Source organism: Lynx rufus, unplaced genomic scaffold, assembly GCF_022079265.1.
Source record: "Lynx rufus isolate CCGP_SWC_20201006 ecotype Redwood Valley unplaced genomic scaffold, mLynRuf1.p SCAF_1, whole genome shotgun sequence".
Classification (NCBI taxonomy): domain Eukaryota; kingdom Metazoa; phylum Chordata; class Mammalia; order Carnivora; family Felidae; genus Lynx; species Lynx rufus.
In genome coordinates, this window is record NW_025814823.1 from 136,206,412 (window position 1) to 136,220,411 (window position 14,000).

Genomic DNA, 14,000 nt, shown 5'->3' on the forward strand with positions numbered 1-14,000 from the left:
GGGCTGATGGCTCAGAGCCTGGAGCCTGTTTCCGATTCTGTGTCTCCCTCTCTCTCTGCCCCTCCCCCGTTCATGCTCTGTCTCTCTCTGTCCCAAAAATAAATAAACGTTGAAAAAAAAATAATAATAAATAAATAAATAAATAAATAATAAAACATTAAAAAAAAAAAACAACATTTGTTGTCCTGTCACAACAGCCATTACTGACTTTGTTTTATTTTTAAAGCTAGAAAGGTACAAAGACACTGCATTTATAGAAAAATTCTTATTGTGTTAAGAAATTTAAAAGATAAGCTACAAAATTCTTTGTACTGTTTGATCAAAGCTGTGTAATACAAACTGCAAACACAGAAGGTTGCAGGGAGGTACATCACATTGTTTAAAAGGGATTTTGGGGGGTTGCACCTGGCTGCCTTAGTTGGTAGAACCTGTGAGTCTTGATCTCAGGGTTATAAGTTTGAGCCCCACTGTAAGTGTAGAGATTACTTAAAATCTTTTAAAATAAATAAAATATTTTTTTTAAAAGGGATTTTTTTTCAAGAAAAGAAGAATGATGGGTTTTGCATCGTCTGAAACAAGTTTTCATTTTCTTATATTTTCCAAAACTTTTATAATGAACACTTATCATGTTTACAGTGGAAAAAGGCATAAACTTTTTAAGTATGAGAAAGGATTTCTTTATACATTTTTTTAAAGTTTATTTATTTATTTTGAGAGAGAGAATGAGATGGGGAGGAGCAGAAGAGAGAGGGAGAGACAGAATCCCAAGCAGACTCTGCACTATCAGCATGGAGCCCGACGTGGGGCTTGAACTCATGAACTGGTGAGATCATGACCTGAGCTGAAATAAAGAATTGGATGCCTGACTGAGCCACCCATCCTCTGTCTCCCTGCCCCTCCCACGCATATGTGCTCGCTTGCTCTCTCTCTCTCTCAAACATTAAAAAATAAAGTTAAAAATAAAAATGTTTATTATTTATTTTGAAAGAGAGAGCATAAGCAAGCGCTTGCAAATGCCGCTGGGGAAGGGTCAGAGAGAGAGAAACACAAGCAGGCTCAGTGTTGTAGCGCAGAGCCCATGGGGCTCAATCCCAGGAACCATGAGATCATGAACGGAGAAATCAAGAGTCAGAGGCTTAAGTGACTGAGTCACCTAGGTGCCCTTTGATTTTTTTTATTTTGTTGTGTTTTAAAAAAAATTTTTTTTTAATGTTTATTTATTCTTGAGAAAGACAGCGTGAGTGGGGGAGGAGCAGAGAGAGAGAGACACACACAGAATCCAAAGCAGGCTCCAGGCTCTGAGCGCTCAGTGCAGAGCCTGATGCAGGGCTCGAACTCACTGACTGAGATCATGACCTGAGCTGAAATCAGCTGCTCAACTGACTGAAGCACCCAAGCACCTCTTGTTTTCTTTGCTAATACACATTTTTTAACTGTTAGTGAGATGGAATGCTTTTCTGTCTTTTTTTAGTCCATTTCTAGTACTGGTCAACCTCTCCTGTTTCCTTATCTGTAAAATGATGTGTCTATCTCGTGTGTTGCAACAATTAACGTAATACACTTAAAGCATACAGAATAATACGTGACATAAACAGTTAATATATTTTAAATGTTATGGTTGGCTAATTTTTTTTTATTTACCGATAACATTTCTTTCGCCCATTTTAAAGTTATTTAAACTTATAATAATGTATTCTTCAAATTGATTTGTTAGAGCCATTTAGGAATATCAACCCATTTTTGTCACATGCCGCAAATATTTTTTCATTTGGCCATTTACCTTTACCTTTCCTTGTTTTGATCTGTAGATAGACTTAAATTTTTTATGTAATGAAATATGTTTTTTTATGGTTTCTGCTTCTCTTGGACTTGTTTTCAGCATTTAAAAATATGTATGGAGGGGGACCTGGGTGCCTCATGTTAGCCGCCAACTCTTGATTTTAGCTCAGGTCATGATCTCATAGTTTCGTGACATTTAGCCCCACATCGGGTTCTGCACTGACAGCATGGAGTCTGCTTGGGATTTTCTCTCTCCCTCTATCTCTACTCCTCTCCTGCTTGTGCTCGCTTGCTTTTTCTTTCTCTCTCAAAGTAAAGAAATAATCATTAAAAAAAAAAAAAGAACTTCCTTAAAAAAATATGTATGGAAAGCAAATTACATGGGTTTGGGCATACCAAAATTTTAAACATAGAAGTATATTCTTATATAAAATGAAAGTGGACAGCTATGTAATAGACTTCTCAATGATGTCAGAAGTATTTAAAAATTACAAACATTTTCTTTTTAAAAAGCAGCACGTGTTGTTACTGAATTAGAAAATTACAAACTTTAGAATCTACGGCCATATGTATGGACCGATCTTTCCCCCATATTCTCAACTTTTAATTTTTTTATAACCTGGTATTACTATACATACTATAATAAGCCATTCCAAAAGTCAGGAGAGAGAACTTTTGTACAACTTTGTGGGCTTTCTGGTAGGAACATTTTTAGCTTCCTAGTCCTAGAATTTTGCTATGTGCTTGGAAAAAGAAAGTAATACATTTTCTTCTATGAAGGATTTCCTCAGCATACCATTGCTTCTCTGTCTGATCAAGATGCAAAACCCTCTTTCAGCATGGCGTAAGTAAAAACTTTGAAACTGTCAGTGATGATGTTTTTACGTTTTAAATTCCTTCTATAAGTTAAAAAAAAAAACGCTAAAATTATATGGGCTTGCAGTGTATTGGCTTTTGTAAAAGGTTACCTTCTATATAGCTGTAACAAGGAGTGAGGAGTATCTCCTTTACTCCTGTGGAGTAATCTTCAGGATATGTTATTAGATAAAACAGCAAAGTAGAGAAAAGTGTATAGTATACTGCCAGTCCTCTAAGATGAAGGTGGAGATTTGACTAGATATACAGTATGTTTATATTAATGATAAAAAGACTAATTGAAATAAAAAGTAAACACTAAAAAAATGTTTACCTGGGCAGTGTGTAGAGAAAGGCAAAGGGATGGCCCCTAGACTTTTCTGAACATACCTTGTTTTAACTGTAGAACTTTATATTTTACATAATTATAAAGCAAAGTTAAAATAATTCTTAAAATCACAAGTAAGACTTGTGTCTCCAGCTATAAAGGTACCATAGGGACTGAATTTACTTTTCTCCCTCCTGCCAGACAAAACATATAACACAATGATTTTCAGACATGGACAACAGACAGTGCAGGTAAATGATCCCTGAAAGAAGGGAAACAAATGAGGTGAGCCCTGTGAGTGCAGCTTACTGCCTAGAAGAAATATCTAGGCTGCATTGTAGGAGGGGAAACCCACACAGAGCCTGGAGGTCTTGATCAGTTGAAGAAACAAAGTTCAGAGTTTGGGGAGGCTGAAATGGCTATAATTTTCTAGGCACAGTACTAGAAAGTAAAGGGCTGGACAGAGAACTCTTGGGATCGCAGGGACTTCCCTGGAGTCATCAGCTGAGTTATGGTTATCCCACTCCTATGACTGCTACTAGAGGCCCAGGAAAGAACCACTGAAGAGGAACAGGCAGCATAGTCACTGGAGCTCACACGGGGCAGGGAATATTTCATGTTCTCACAGTCATTGTGGAGAAACCTTTTAACAATGGGCATTGAACAGTGTTCACAGCAATGGAACCAAATTAATTCCAGACTAACAGCTATTATGGACAGCCTAATGAAATAAAAAGCAAGTTTTGAACCGATCAAACTATTTCCAAGTATATTCTAGAATATTCTATACTTCATTTCCAAGTACATTCTAGAAAAAGCCCCAGTATATTTAAGGGAATACCAGAAAAATCCAGCACCTAAAACAAAATAAAATTCATAATGCCTGGCAGCCAATCAAAAATGACCAGGCCTGCAAAGAAGTATGAAAATATCACCCATAACAAGGAGAAAATCATTGAACAGAAACATATCCAGAAACAACACAGTTGATGGAATTAGTGGTTAAGGTGTTAAAACAGCTATTACAAAAAAGACCCAAATCAAAGTTCTAGACACAAATGTCTGAGATGAGAAATACCCTGGATGGCATTAACAGCAGATAAGTCCCTGAAGAAGAAAACATGAGTGAATTCAAATACCTTACTGCAAATTGGGGTGCCTGGCTGACTTACTCAGTAGAGCATACGACTCTTTATGTCAGAGTTGTGAGTTTGAGCCCCATGTTGGGTGTAGAGATTACTTTTTAAAAAACCCAGAAAACAAAGACATTAATGCACACTATTCAAAACAAATGCAGAGAGAAAAAAAGGTAAAGAATGAACCTTGTGTAAGTAAACTATGAAACAACTTCAAGATTTTACAGGGTAGGATACTTTCTTTTGCTGTAACCATTCACATTGTCATATATCATTTTAAAAGTAATGTTTCCTCCCACAGGCACTTGGATAGCAACACTGAGCCAGGACTTACATTAGGAGGGTATTTCTGCCCACAATGTCGAGCAAAGTACTGTGAACTTCCAGTTGAATGTAAAATCTGTGGTAAGAAATGAACTATCCTTTATCCAGTAAATTAATCTTTAAAAGCTTCTTACATATATTGCTATTAAAGTAAATGTTAGTATTAAGCTCTGCCTATGTTTCTGGATTTAATGTGTGAGAAGAGTATATTTTTTAATTGAATGCTCAGTACTTCATTTCTAAGAATAACCATGGCATTCTAGAACAGTTTTCTGATTCTCTTTCTGAAATGAGTATGTTCTTTAAAGGCATTGCAGTAGATCTGGTAGACGTTTTTGCAGCTCTTACTTTCGTTTTAAAAAAAATTTTTTTTAAATGATTTATTTTTGACAGAGAGAGAGAGAGAGAGAGACATAGCATGAGTGGGGAAGGGGCAGAGAGAGAGGGAGACACAGAATCTGAAGCAGGCTCCAGGCTGTCAGCACAGAGCCCAATGTGGGGCTCAAACTCACGGACCGCGAGATCATGACCTGAGCTGAAGTCTGATGCTCAACCGACTGAGCCACCCAGGCGCCCCACAGCTCTTACTTTCATTGTTTCATTTATAAGTTGGCTAATGGCCAAGAGAGGTCACAAAATTAGTGACAGAAGTAAGACTCCATCCTGGAATATCCTTTTTAAGAGACATGTAAATAAAGAAATGAATACCAGCAGTCCTAAAAAAAAATACCTTGAAAATATTTAGCCTATCATTTCACATTTTAGCCGTTGTCTGTTTTTTTTTTTACATTTATTTATTTATTTATTTATTTATTTATTTATTTATTTAAAAAAAAATTTTTTTTTTCAACGTTTTTTATTTATTTTTGGGACAGAGAGAGACAGAGCATGAACGGGGGAGGGGCAGAGAGAGAGGGAGACACAGAATCGGAAACAGGCTCCAGGCTCCGAGCCATCAGCCCAGAGCCCGACGCGGGGCTCGAACTCACAGACCGCGAGATCGTGACCTGGCTGATGTCGGACGCTTAACCGACTGCGCCACCCAGGCGCCCCAACATTTATTTATTTTTGAGAGAGAGACAGAGCGTGAATGGGGGAGGAGCAGAGAGAGAGAGGGAGACACAGAGTCCGAAACAGGCTTTTAGCTGTGAGATGTCAGCACAGAGCCTGACACGGGGCCCAAACTCACGGACCGGGAGATCATGACCCGACCTGAAGTTGGATGCTTAACCGACTAAGCCACCCAGGTGCCCCTCAACCATTGTCTTAATGAGGTTTGGGCTATTAAATATGACTCTGTTTTATTTGTTAGGTCTTACTTTGGTGTCTGCTCCCCATTTGGCACGGTCTTATCATCATTTATTTCCTTTGGATGCTTTTCAAGAGATTCCTCTAGAAGAACATAATGGAGAAAGGTATATGAGTTTTGATTAATTTATATCTATTATATGTGGTAATGTTTGAATGCATTGTTACTACATAGAAAAAGATAGTCATATTAATTTGGGCAAGATTACTTCTGCTACAGAGAATAAGATGGTAGAATGCCTTCGTTATGACTGAATTGACTCATTATTAGAGAGATCTGGATTCCCAGAAATTAATTTTCCTAAATCCATCTGTATATAGTAAGTGTAGTCATATGCTGATATATCAGCTCTCCAAAACAACAAAAAAGCCCTGATTTGTAGCCTTAGCCAGTTTCTGCGGTGTAAAACCAAAAGATTTATCCAGAAGGTCTAATACTGTGGTCTAATGTTCTTTAGCTATTTCTTTCCTAAGGATATTTCCTACTTTTGAAGGACAGAACTTGGTGGATTGAAACGGATTGCAAAGTGCCTAACATAGTTAGGAAATATAGACCCACACTAAAGTTTATTGTTGTGAAATTTTAGAATATGCAGCAAAATACTAACTGTAAGCATTTCTGGAGAGGGAAAGTTAGGTTACATAATCTGGAATTAAAATAATTTTGCTTTTTAGCAATACTGGATGCTGCCAGGGAGCAATTTCCATCAAAATTTGGAGTAACAATTGTTACCAACCTAAATTACATACCTGGCAAACCTATCAAGTAAATGTAGGTAGAATAAAGACATTTTCAGACTTGTAAGGCCGCAAAACAAGACTTTCTGGGGAAGCTGTGGAAGAGATGGTTCAAAGGAACTGAGAAAGAGAATAACCAGAAGAGAATAGGAATATTTATCTAAAGAAAGCCCTAGGATGATGCTAAGGGGAGATTACAGAATGACACTTGTGTATCAGATATGGAGAATAAATAATCCAATTTGGAGAAGGTCTGAATGCTCCAGCCAGGAGAGATGTCACCTGGAGGACGAATTCCTGATGGAGGCAAACATAGAGAAGGCTTTGAGACTTCTCAGGGAAAGGTTGGGGCTGAGTTGGTGATAATTACATAGAAAACTAAGGTTGTCGGTGCGCCTGGGTGGCGCAGTCAGTTAAGTGTCCGACTTCAGCCAGGTCACGATCTCGCGGTCCGGGAGTTCGAGCCCCGCGTCAGGCTCTGGGCTGATGGCTCAGAGCCTGGAGCCTGTTTCCGATTCTGTGTCTCCCTCTCTCTCTGCCCCTCCCCCGTTCATGCTCTGTCTCTCTCTGTCCCAAAAATAAATGTTGAAAAAAATAAAAAATAAAAAAAAAAAAAAGAAAACTAAGGTTGTGGACCACAATATAGTTATTAACTCCAGGAAAAAAAAATATTTTTTTAAGTTTATTTAGTTATTTTGAGAGAGAGGGAGAGAATCTGCTCTCAGAGTCCCAAGCAGGGTTCTGTCTCACAAACCGCGAGGTCACGACCTGAGCTGAAATCAAGAGGAGTCAGATGCTTAACCAACTGAGCCACCCTGATGCCTCCAGCAAGAAAATATTTTTTTAATGTGCTTTATTATTATTTTCTAAATGTTTATTTCTGAGAGACAGAGCACGAGCAAGGGCGGAGGGGAGCAGAGAGAGAGGGAGAAACAGACTCCAAAGCAGGCTCCAGGCTCTGAGCTGTGAGCACAGAGCCCAACGTGGGGCTCAAACCCATGAACCACCAGATCATGACCTGAGCCAAAGTCAGAGGCTTAACCAACTGAGCCATCGAAGTGCCCCAAGAAATATTTTGAAAAAAAGAAGAGTTTTATTACATGACTCAGCTGAATATGTTTATGTAGTCATAATAAAAAGAAACATTTAATATTGTTCTATTCAAAATTATTTCCTTACGTAGAAAGAATTGAGAATTAGTTGTGTGTATACATGCTGTTGGTTCAAGAAGGTTGAAAGAGAATTAAATTCTCATCTCCCATAGTAGGAGGTCTATGGCCAATGCCAGAAAAAAACGAGATCTCACTGTAAGCGTAGATAACTATCAAACAGTTAAAAGTTTTGCAAGTGGGGAACTGGAAATGAAGTGGGGGTGGATGGGGAGAGGGCCTCTATTTTTTTGTAGTAAGGTTTTTTTTTCTTTTTTTTTAAGTTCATTTATTTATTTTGAGAGAGAGAGAGAGAGGCACAGAGAGAGAGAATACCAAGCAGGTTCTGCACTGTCAGCATAGAGCCCAACACTGGGCTTAAAATTTGGGAACCACGAGATCATAACCTGAGCCAAAGTCAGTTGCTTAACTGACTGAGTCACCCAGGTGCCCCGAACTTTTTCTTTTCTTTTTTTTTTTTTTTAAAGTCTATTTATTTATTTTGAGAGAGAGAGAGAGAGAGAGAGAGAGGGAGAGTCAGAGGGAGAGAGGTAAAGAGAAGCCCAAGCAGGCTCCATGCTATGAGCATGGCGCCCAGCACAGGGCTGGAACTCACAAACCCTGAGGTAGTGAGTCTAAATCAAGAGTCAGATGCCAGAGCCACCCAGGTGCCCCCATTTTGGGATCTTGTAACTCTTTAAACCATTCCTTGAAAATTAAGCACTTAGGCATCCACACATAAATTAATTTCTCTTCTGTCTACCTAGAATTGTACCAGCTGTCTGCTATCTTCAGGAGAGTTGCAAAATAGTCACTCAGATTATTTTCTGTAGGGCTTAATTCCCTGGCAGAATCCCAGTAGGAAAGGTGTGTTCGTATTTAACCTTGATGAAAATAAAATTAAAAATTTCTTACAACTTTATTTTTTAGCCAAAACAATTTTTTTTTTTTCAACGTTTTTATTTATTTTTGGGACAGACAGAGACAGAGCATGAACGGGGGAGGGGCAGAGAGAGAGGGAGACACAGAATCGGAAACAGGCTCCAGGCTCCGAGCCATCAGCCCAGAGCCCGACGCGGGGCTCGAACTCACAGACTGTGAGATCGTGACCTGGCTGAAGTCGGACGCTTAACCGACTGCGCCACCCAGGCGCCCCCAGCCAAAACAATTTTTTATTGAAGTATAATTGACATAGATCCTGTTATTTTCAGGTGTACATCATAGTGATTCAATTTTCTTTTCCAGTTTATATATAATTATGTATATAATTGTATAAAATATAATGAAGTACATATATCTTTTTTCAAGCTACCTAACATAGAGTGTATATGGTGTGCTCTTGGCTTCGGTTGTAGATTCCTGTGGTTCGTCACTTCCATGCCACAGCCAGTGCTTCCTCCCAACAAGTGCCCTCCTCAGTACCCATCACCCATTCCCCATCCCCCACTCCCTTCCACCCTCCATTTGTTCTCTTTAAAAGTCTCTTATGGTTTGCCTCCCTCTCTGTAACTATATAGATATATATTTTTTTCTTTCCCTTCTCCCATGGTCTTCTGTTAAGTTTCTCAACTTCCTCCTATGGGTGAAAACATGATACCTGTCTTTATCTGAAAAATTAAAAATTTTTTAAGGTAGCATTTTGCTTTGTGAGATGACCTTGGGACTATAGAATTTTCTTAAATTATTGGTATTCTTGATTCTGTCTTTCTCATAAAAGTCATATGTAAAGATAATTACTTATTAATTACAGGATTCTTGTTACTGAGATTTTGCCAAACTGTATTAACAAGTGAGTTCCTAACAAATAATTCTTAAACTTTCTTTTTCAGATTTTGTTATGGATGTCAGGGGGAATTAAAAGACCAGCACGTAAGTTCATGTGCTTTCTAAATGCTAAGTATTGTCTAAGAAATACTGAGGAAATAGCATTAGAAGTTTACAGTATATTATTAAAAACCAGGCTCTTATCAGGTTATCCCTCAGAAGGGATAACAGTAGGTAGAGGGTAAATGGAAGTAAATTAGTTTAAATAGGGGCACCTTGGTGGCTCAGTTGGTTGAGCATCTGATTTCAGCTCAGATCATGATTTCACCAGTTCGTGAGTGTGAGCTCCGCATCAGACTCGCTGCTGTCAGCACAGAGCCCTCTTCAGATCCTCTGTCCCCCTCTCTTTCTGACCCCGACCCCCCAATCATGCTCTCTTTCTCTCTCTCCCAAAAATAAATAAAATTTTAAAAAATTAGGTTTTTTTTTTATAATTCTCCACTCTAATTTTCCTGTAATAATATTTTAGTACTTTAAACTGTCTTTAGTTTGCAAGCTAAAATGCATTTAGATGGAAAGTATTAAAAGTTTTTTCTCCATACCTTACTTTAGGCTCTGTCACAGTGTACTTTGAAGTTACCATTTAAGGTGGTTTCAGACCAGAGGTTGTTCCCCGATTGTGCCAATTAGAAAATATTTTCAAAAATTTTGAAGGGTGCAATTTGAATGTACACACTGATGTAAAGATGCAGATAAGATCAGTGTGTAGTTTTATTTTTATTGGTAATGTGTCCATATTTAAAACTGTACTTTATACACTATATAAAATATTAGTTGGCAGGATTGCTTGCTTGTTTTACTCTCATATTTGATAAAACAATTTTATTAATTTTTGTGTGCCTCTGACATTGGTAGCTTCATCCTCATTATAACCACCATTGAATCTTTTGACTTTTTTTTGGACGGGGAGTGGGTTTGATTCTTACAGTTTTTTTGCTACAAGCTATGATGCAGGGAACATCTGGTACATATTTCTTTCTGCATATACACAGTGGTTTCTCTGGGGACTCAGAACAGAAATTGTTAGGTCAAAGGGTATTCATATTCAGCATTCATATTTGACATTTTAATATATGCTACCAGACTGTCCTTCTGAAGGTCTGAACTTAGACTATGCTGTTAAATGTGCTTCTTTTTTTTTAATTTTTTTTTTTAATTTATATCTAAGTTAACATATAGTGCAACACTAATTTCAGGAGTAGATTCCTTAATGCCCCTTACCCATTGAGCCCATCCCCCCTCCCACAACCCCTCCAGCAACCCTCAGTTTGTTCTCCATATTTATGAGTCTCTTCTGTTTTGTCCCCCTCCCTGTTTTTGTTATTTTTGTTTCCCTTCCTTTATGTTCATCTGTGCTGTATCATAACATCCTCATATGAGTGTAGTCATATTGATATTTGTCTTCCCCTAACTAATTTCACTTAGCCTATTACCCTCTAGTTCCATCCACGTAGTTGCAAATGGCAAGATTTCCTTCTTTTTGATTGCTGAGTAATAATATACACACACACACACACACACACACACACACACACACACACCACATCTTCTTTATCTTCTTTATCCATTCATCTGTCGATGGACATTTGGGCTCTTTCCATACTTTGGCTATTATTGATAGTGCTGCTATAAACATTGGGGTGCATGTGTCCCTTCAAAACAGCACATCTGTATCCCTTGGATAAATGCCTAGTAGTGCAATTGCTGGGTGGTAGGGTAGTTCTATTTTTAGTTTTTTGAGGAACCTCCATACTGTTTTCCAGAGTGGCTGCACCAGCTTGCATTCCCACCAACAATACAGAAGAGATCCTCTTTCTCCACATCCTTGACAACATCTGTTGTTGCCTGAGTTGTTAATGTTAGCCATTCTGACAGGTGTGAGGTGGTATCTCATTGTGGTTTTGATTTGTATTTCCCTGATGATGAGTGACTTGGAGGGAGCATTTTTTCATGTGTCAGTTGGCCATCTGGATGTCTTCTTCGGACAAGTGTCTGTTCATGTCTTTTGCCCATTTCTTCACCAGATTATTTGTTTTTTGGTTGTTGAGTATGATAAGTTCTTTATAGATTTTGGATACTAAGCCTTTATCTGCTATGTTGTTTGCATATATCTTCTCCCATTCTGTTGGTTGCTTTTTAGTTTTGCTGATTGTTTCCTTCACTGTGCAGAAGCTTTTTATTTTCGTGAGGTCCCGATAGTTCATTTTTCCTTTGATTTCCCTTGCCTCCAGAGACGTGTTGAGTAAGAAGTTGCTGTGGCCAAGATCAAAGAGGTTTTTGCCTGCTTTCTTCTCAAGGATTTTGATGGCTCCCTGTCTTCCATTTAGGTCTTTCATCCATTTTGAGTTTATTTTTGTCTGTGGTGTAAGAAAGTGGTCCAGGTTCATTTTTCTGCATGTCGCTGTCCAGTTTTCCCAGCATCACTTGCTGAAGAGACTGTTTTTATTCATTGGATATTCTTTCCTGCTTTGTCAAAGATTAGTTGGCCATATGTTTGTGGGGCCATTTCCAGGTTCTCTCTTCTGTTCCATTGATCTTAGCATCTATTTTTTTTTTTAATTTTCTTTTTTCAACGTTTATTTATTTTTTTTGGGACAGAGAGAGACAGAGCATGAACGGGGGAGGGGCAGAGAGAGAGGGAGACACAGAATCAGAAACAGGCTCCAGGCTCTGAGCCATCAGCCCAGAGCCCGACGCGGGGCTCGAACTCACGGACCGCGAGATCGTGACCTGGCTGAAGTCGGACGCTTAACCGACTGCGCCACCCAGGCTCCCCTCTTAGCATCTATTTTTGTGCCATCATTTGACTATTTTTAAGAACACATCGTTACTTGTATACTTTTTGAGATTTAGTAATTTTTTTATCTGTGTATGGTGCTGCCTTGGTAATTTTACTCCATGGCACAAGTATCCCTATATGTAATACTGATAGAATTATAGATTTTTAAATTTTATCTTATTGGTGTCTTTTCCCATATTAAGTAGTTCAATAGTTAAGTAAAAGGGGAATATGATTTGTGCAGTTGTGAGGTCATTCCCTAGCAATAACTAAATCTGTGTTACAATTTTGTGCTTTTCTTTTTATTTTTTTTAAGATTTTTTTTTTAAGTTTATTTATTTTGAGGGAGAGAGGGAGAGAGAGAATCCCAAGCAGGCTTTGCACTGACAGCTGTCTCATATCAATTAAGTTATCTTGAGGGAGAAAGAGAGACAGGGAGAGAGACAATCCCAAGCAGTCTCTGCCATGACAGCCCAGAGCCCTGGGTGTTTAATCCGTGAGATCATGACCTGAGCTGAAATCAAGAGTCGGACACTTACCTGACTGAGCCACCCAGGTGCTCCCATGCTTTTCTTTTTATTCGCATCAGAGAAATGACCACTCTAAGCATTTGAAACCAGCCCTGCTTTCAAGTTCATGTGTCTTCCCCAGACATTTACATAAAATGAAGCAATTGACAATGTCTTACAATAACAACAGACTGTAATGAGTCAAAACAAAGTAATTTTCTGATTTCTAAGGAATAGGGTTTTTTTGGAAAAATAATCACCTGAGATTTGAGAATAAATAGTACAGTGGAAATAATAGGTAGGTGGGCGGGGCAAATTGATAAGGATAATTTTAAATTGATAATGGAAGAGCAAAGCAGTGTGAATGTCTTCTAGCTATGCTGCACTTAACTCTGGGAAACTATTTTTTAAATTCTCTTTTCTTCTTTTCACTGCAGGTCTATGTTTGTGCTGTGTGCCAAAATGTTTTCTGTGTGGACTGTGATGTTTTTGTTCACGATTCTCTCCACTGCTGTCCTGGCTGTATTCATAAGATTCCAACTTCTTCAGGGATTTGATTCCAGCATATAGTGCACATTGTATGTGTTAAAAGGACATCTGCAACTGTAAATGAAATGATCCTTTAAAAGAAGTTCCAGTTAAAATATGAAGACCAGTTTGAAAGGAAAATATGATTTAAGAAGCTTTTTGCTGAGAAAATAAGGGATTGGAGCACCTGGCTAGTTCCGTTGGAAGAGAATGAGACTCTTGATCTCAAGGTTCTGAGTCCGAGCCCCATGTTGGATTACTAAAAGATAAAATAAACTTAAAAAAAAAAAAATAAAAAAGAAAATGTAGGATTTTATTACATTTTAAAATTTATGTCTTGTCATAGAAATGCCCAGATTTCAATAGTACTTTACTCAATTTTGTTTTCTATTATTTTGAGTTAACAATGTTTTCAGTCATTATACATTATTGTATTTAAATTATTTACAATTATTAAATTGATATGACAGTTTTACTGCCTTATAATTAAAGTAAATGAAGAATCTATAGTTTATTTTTATTCAATTTTAGTGTAAAAAGAAAAGTATAAGTGTGAATTCACTGAGATTCGTCTCACATGAAGCAGTAGTTAGGGGCGCCTAGGTGGCTCAGTTGATTAAGTGTCCAGCTTCCACTCAGGTCATGATTTCGCGGTTCATGGGTTCAGGCCTTGCGTCAGGCTCTGTGCTGACAGCTTGGAGCCTGGAGCCTGCTTTGGATTCTGTGTCTCCTCTCTCTGCCCCT

At 38.2% G+C, this 14,000-nt stretch overlaps 1 protein-coding gene across 2 annotated transcripts in view; it reads left to right on the forward strand.

Moving 5' to 3' along the window:
• The window catches only part of LOC124517924 (general transcription factor IIH subunit 2), a 36,785-nt gene extending 23,024 nt beyond the window's left edge, over positions 1–13,761 (forward strand). For both annotated transcript variants that reach the window (XM_047087670.1, XM_047087660.1), the window contains exons 12-16: positions 2,560–2,623; positions 4,400–4,503; positions 5,735–5,837; positions 9,446–9,485; positions 13,166–13,761. In XM_047087670.1, the coding sequence (XP_046943626.1) occupies positions 2,560–2,623; positions 4,400–4,503; positions 5,735–5,837; positions 9,446–9,485; positions 13,166–13,285 (431 nt within the window). In that variant the 3' untranslated portion in view covers positions 13,286–13,761. The remainder of the gene's footprint in view (positions 1–2,559; positions 2,624–4,399; positions 4,504–5,734; positions 5,838–9,445; positions 9,486–13,165) is intronic.
• The last annotated feature ends 239 nt before the right edge of the window (positions 13,762–14,000 follow it).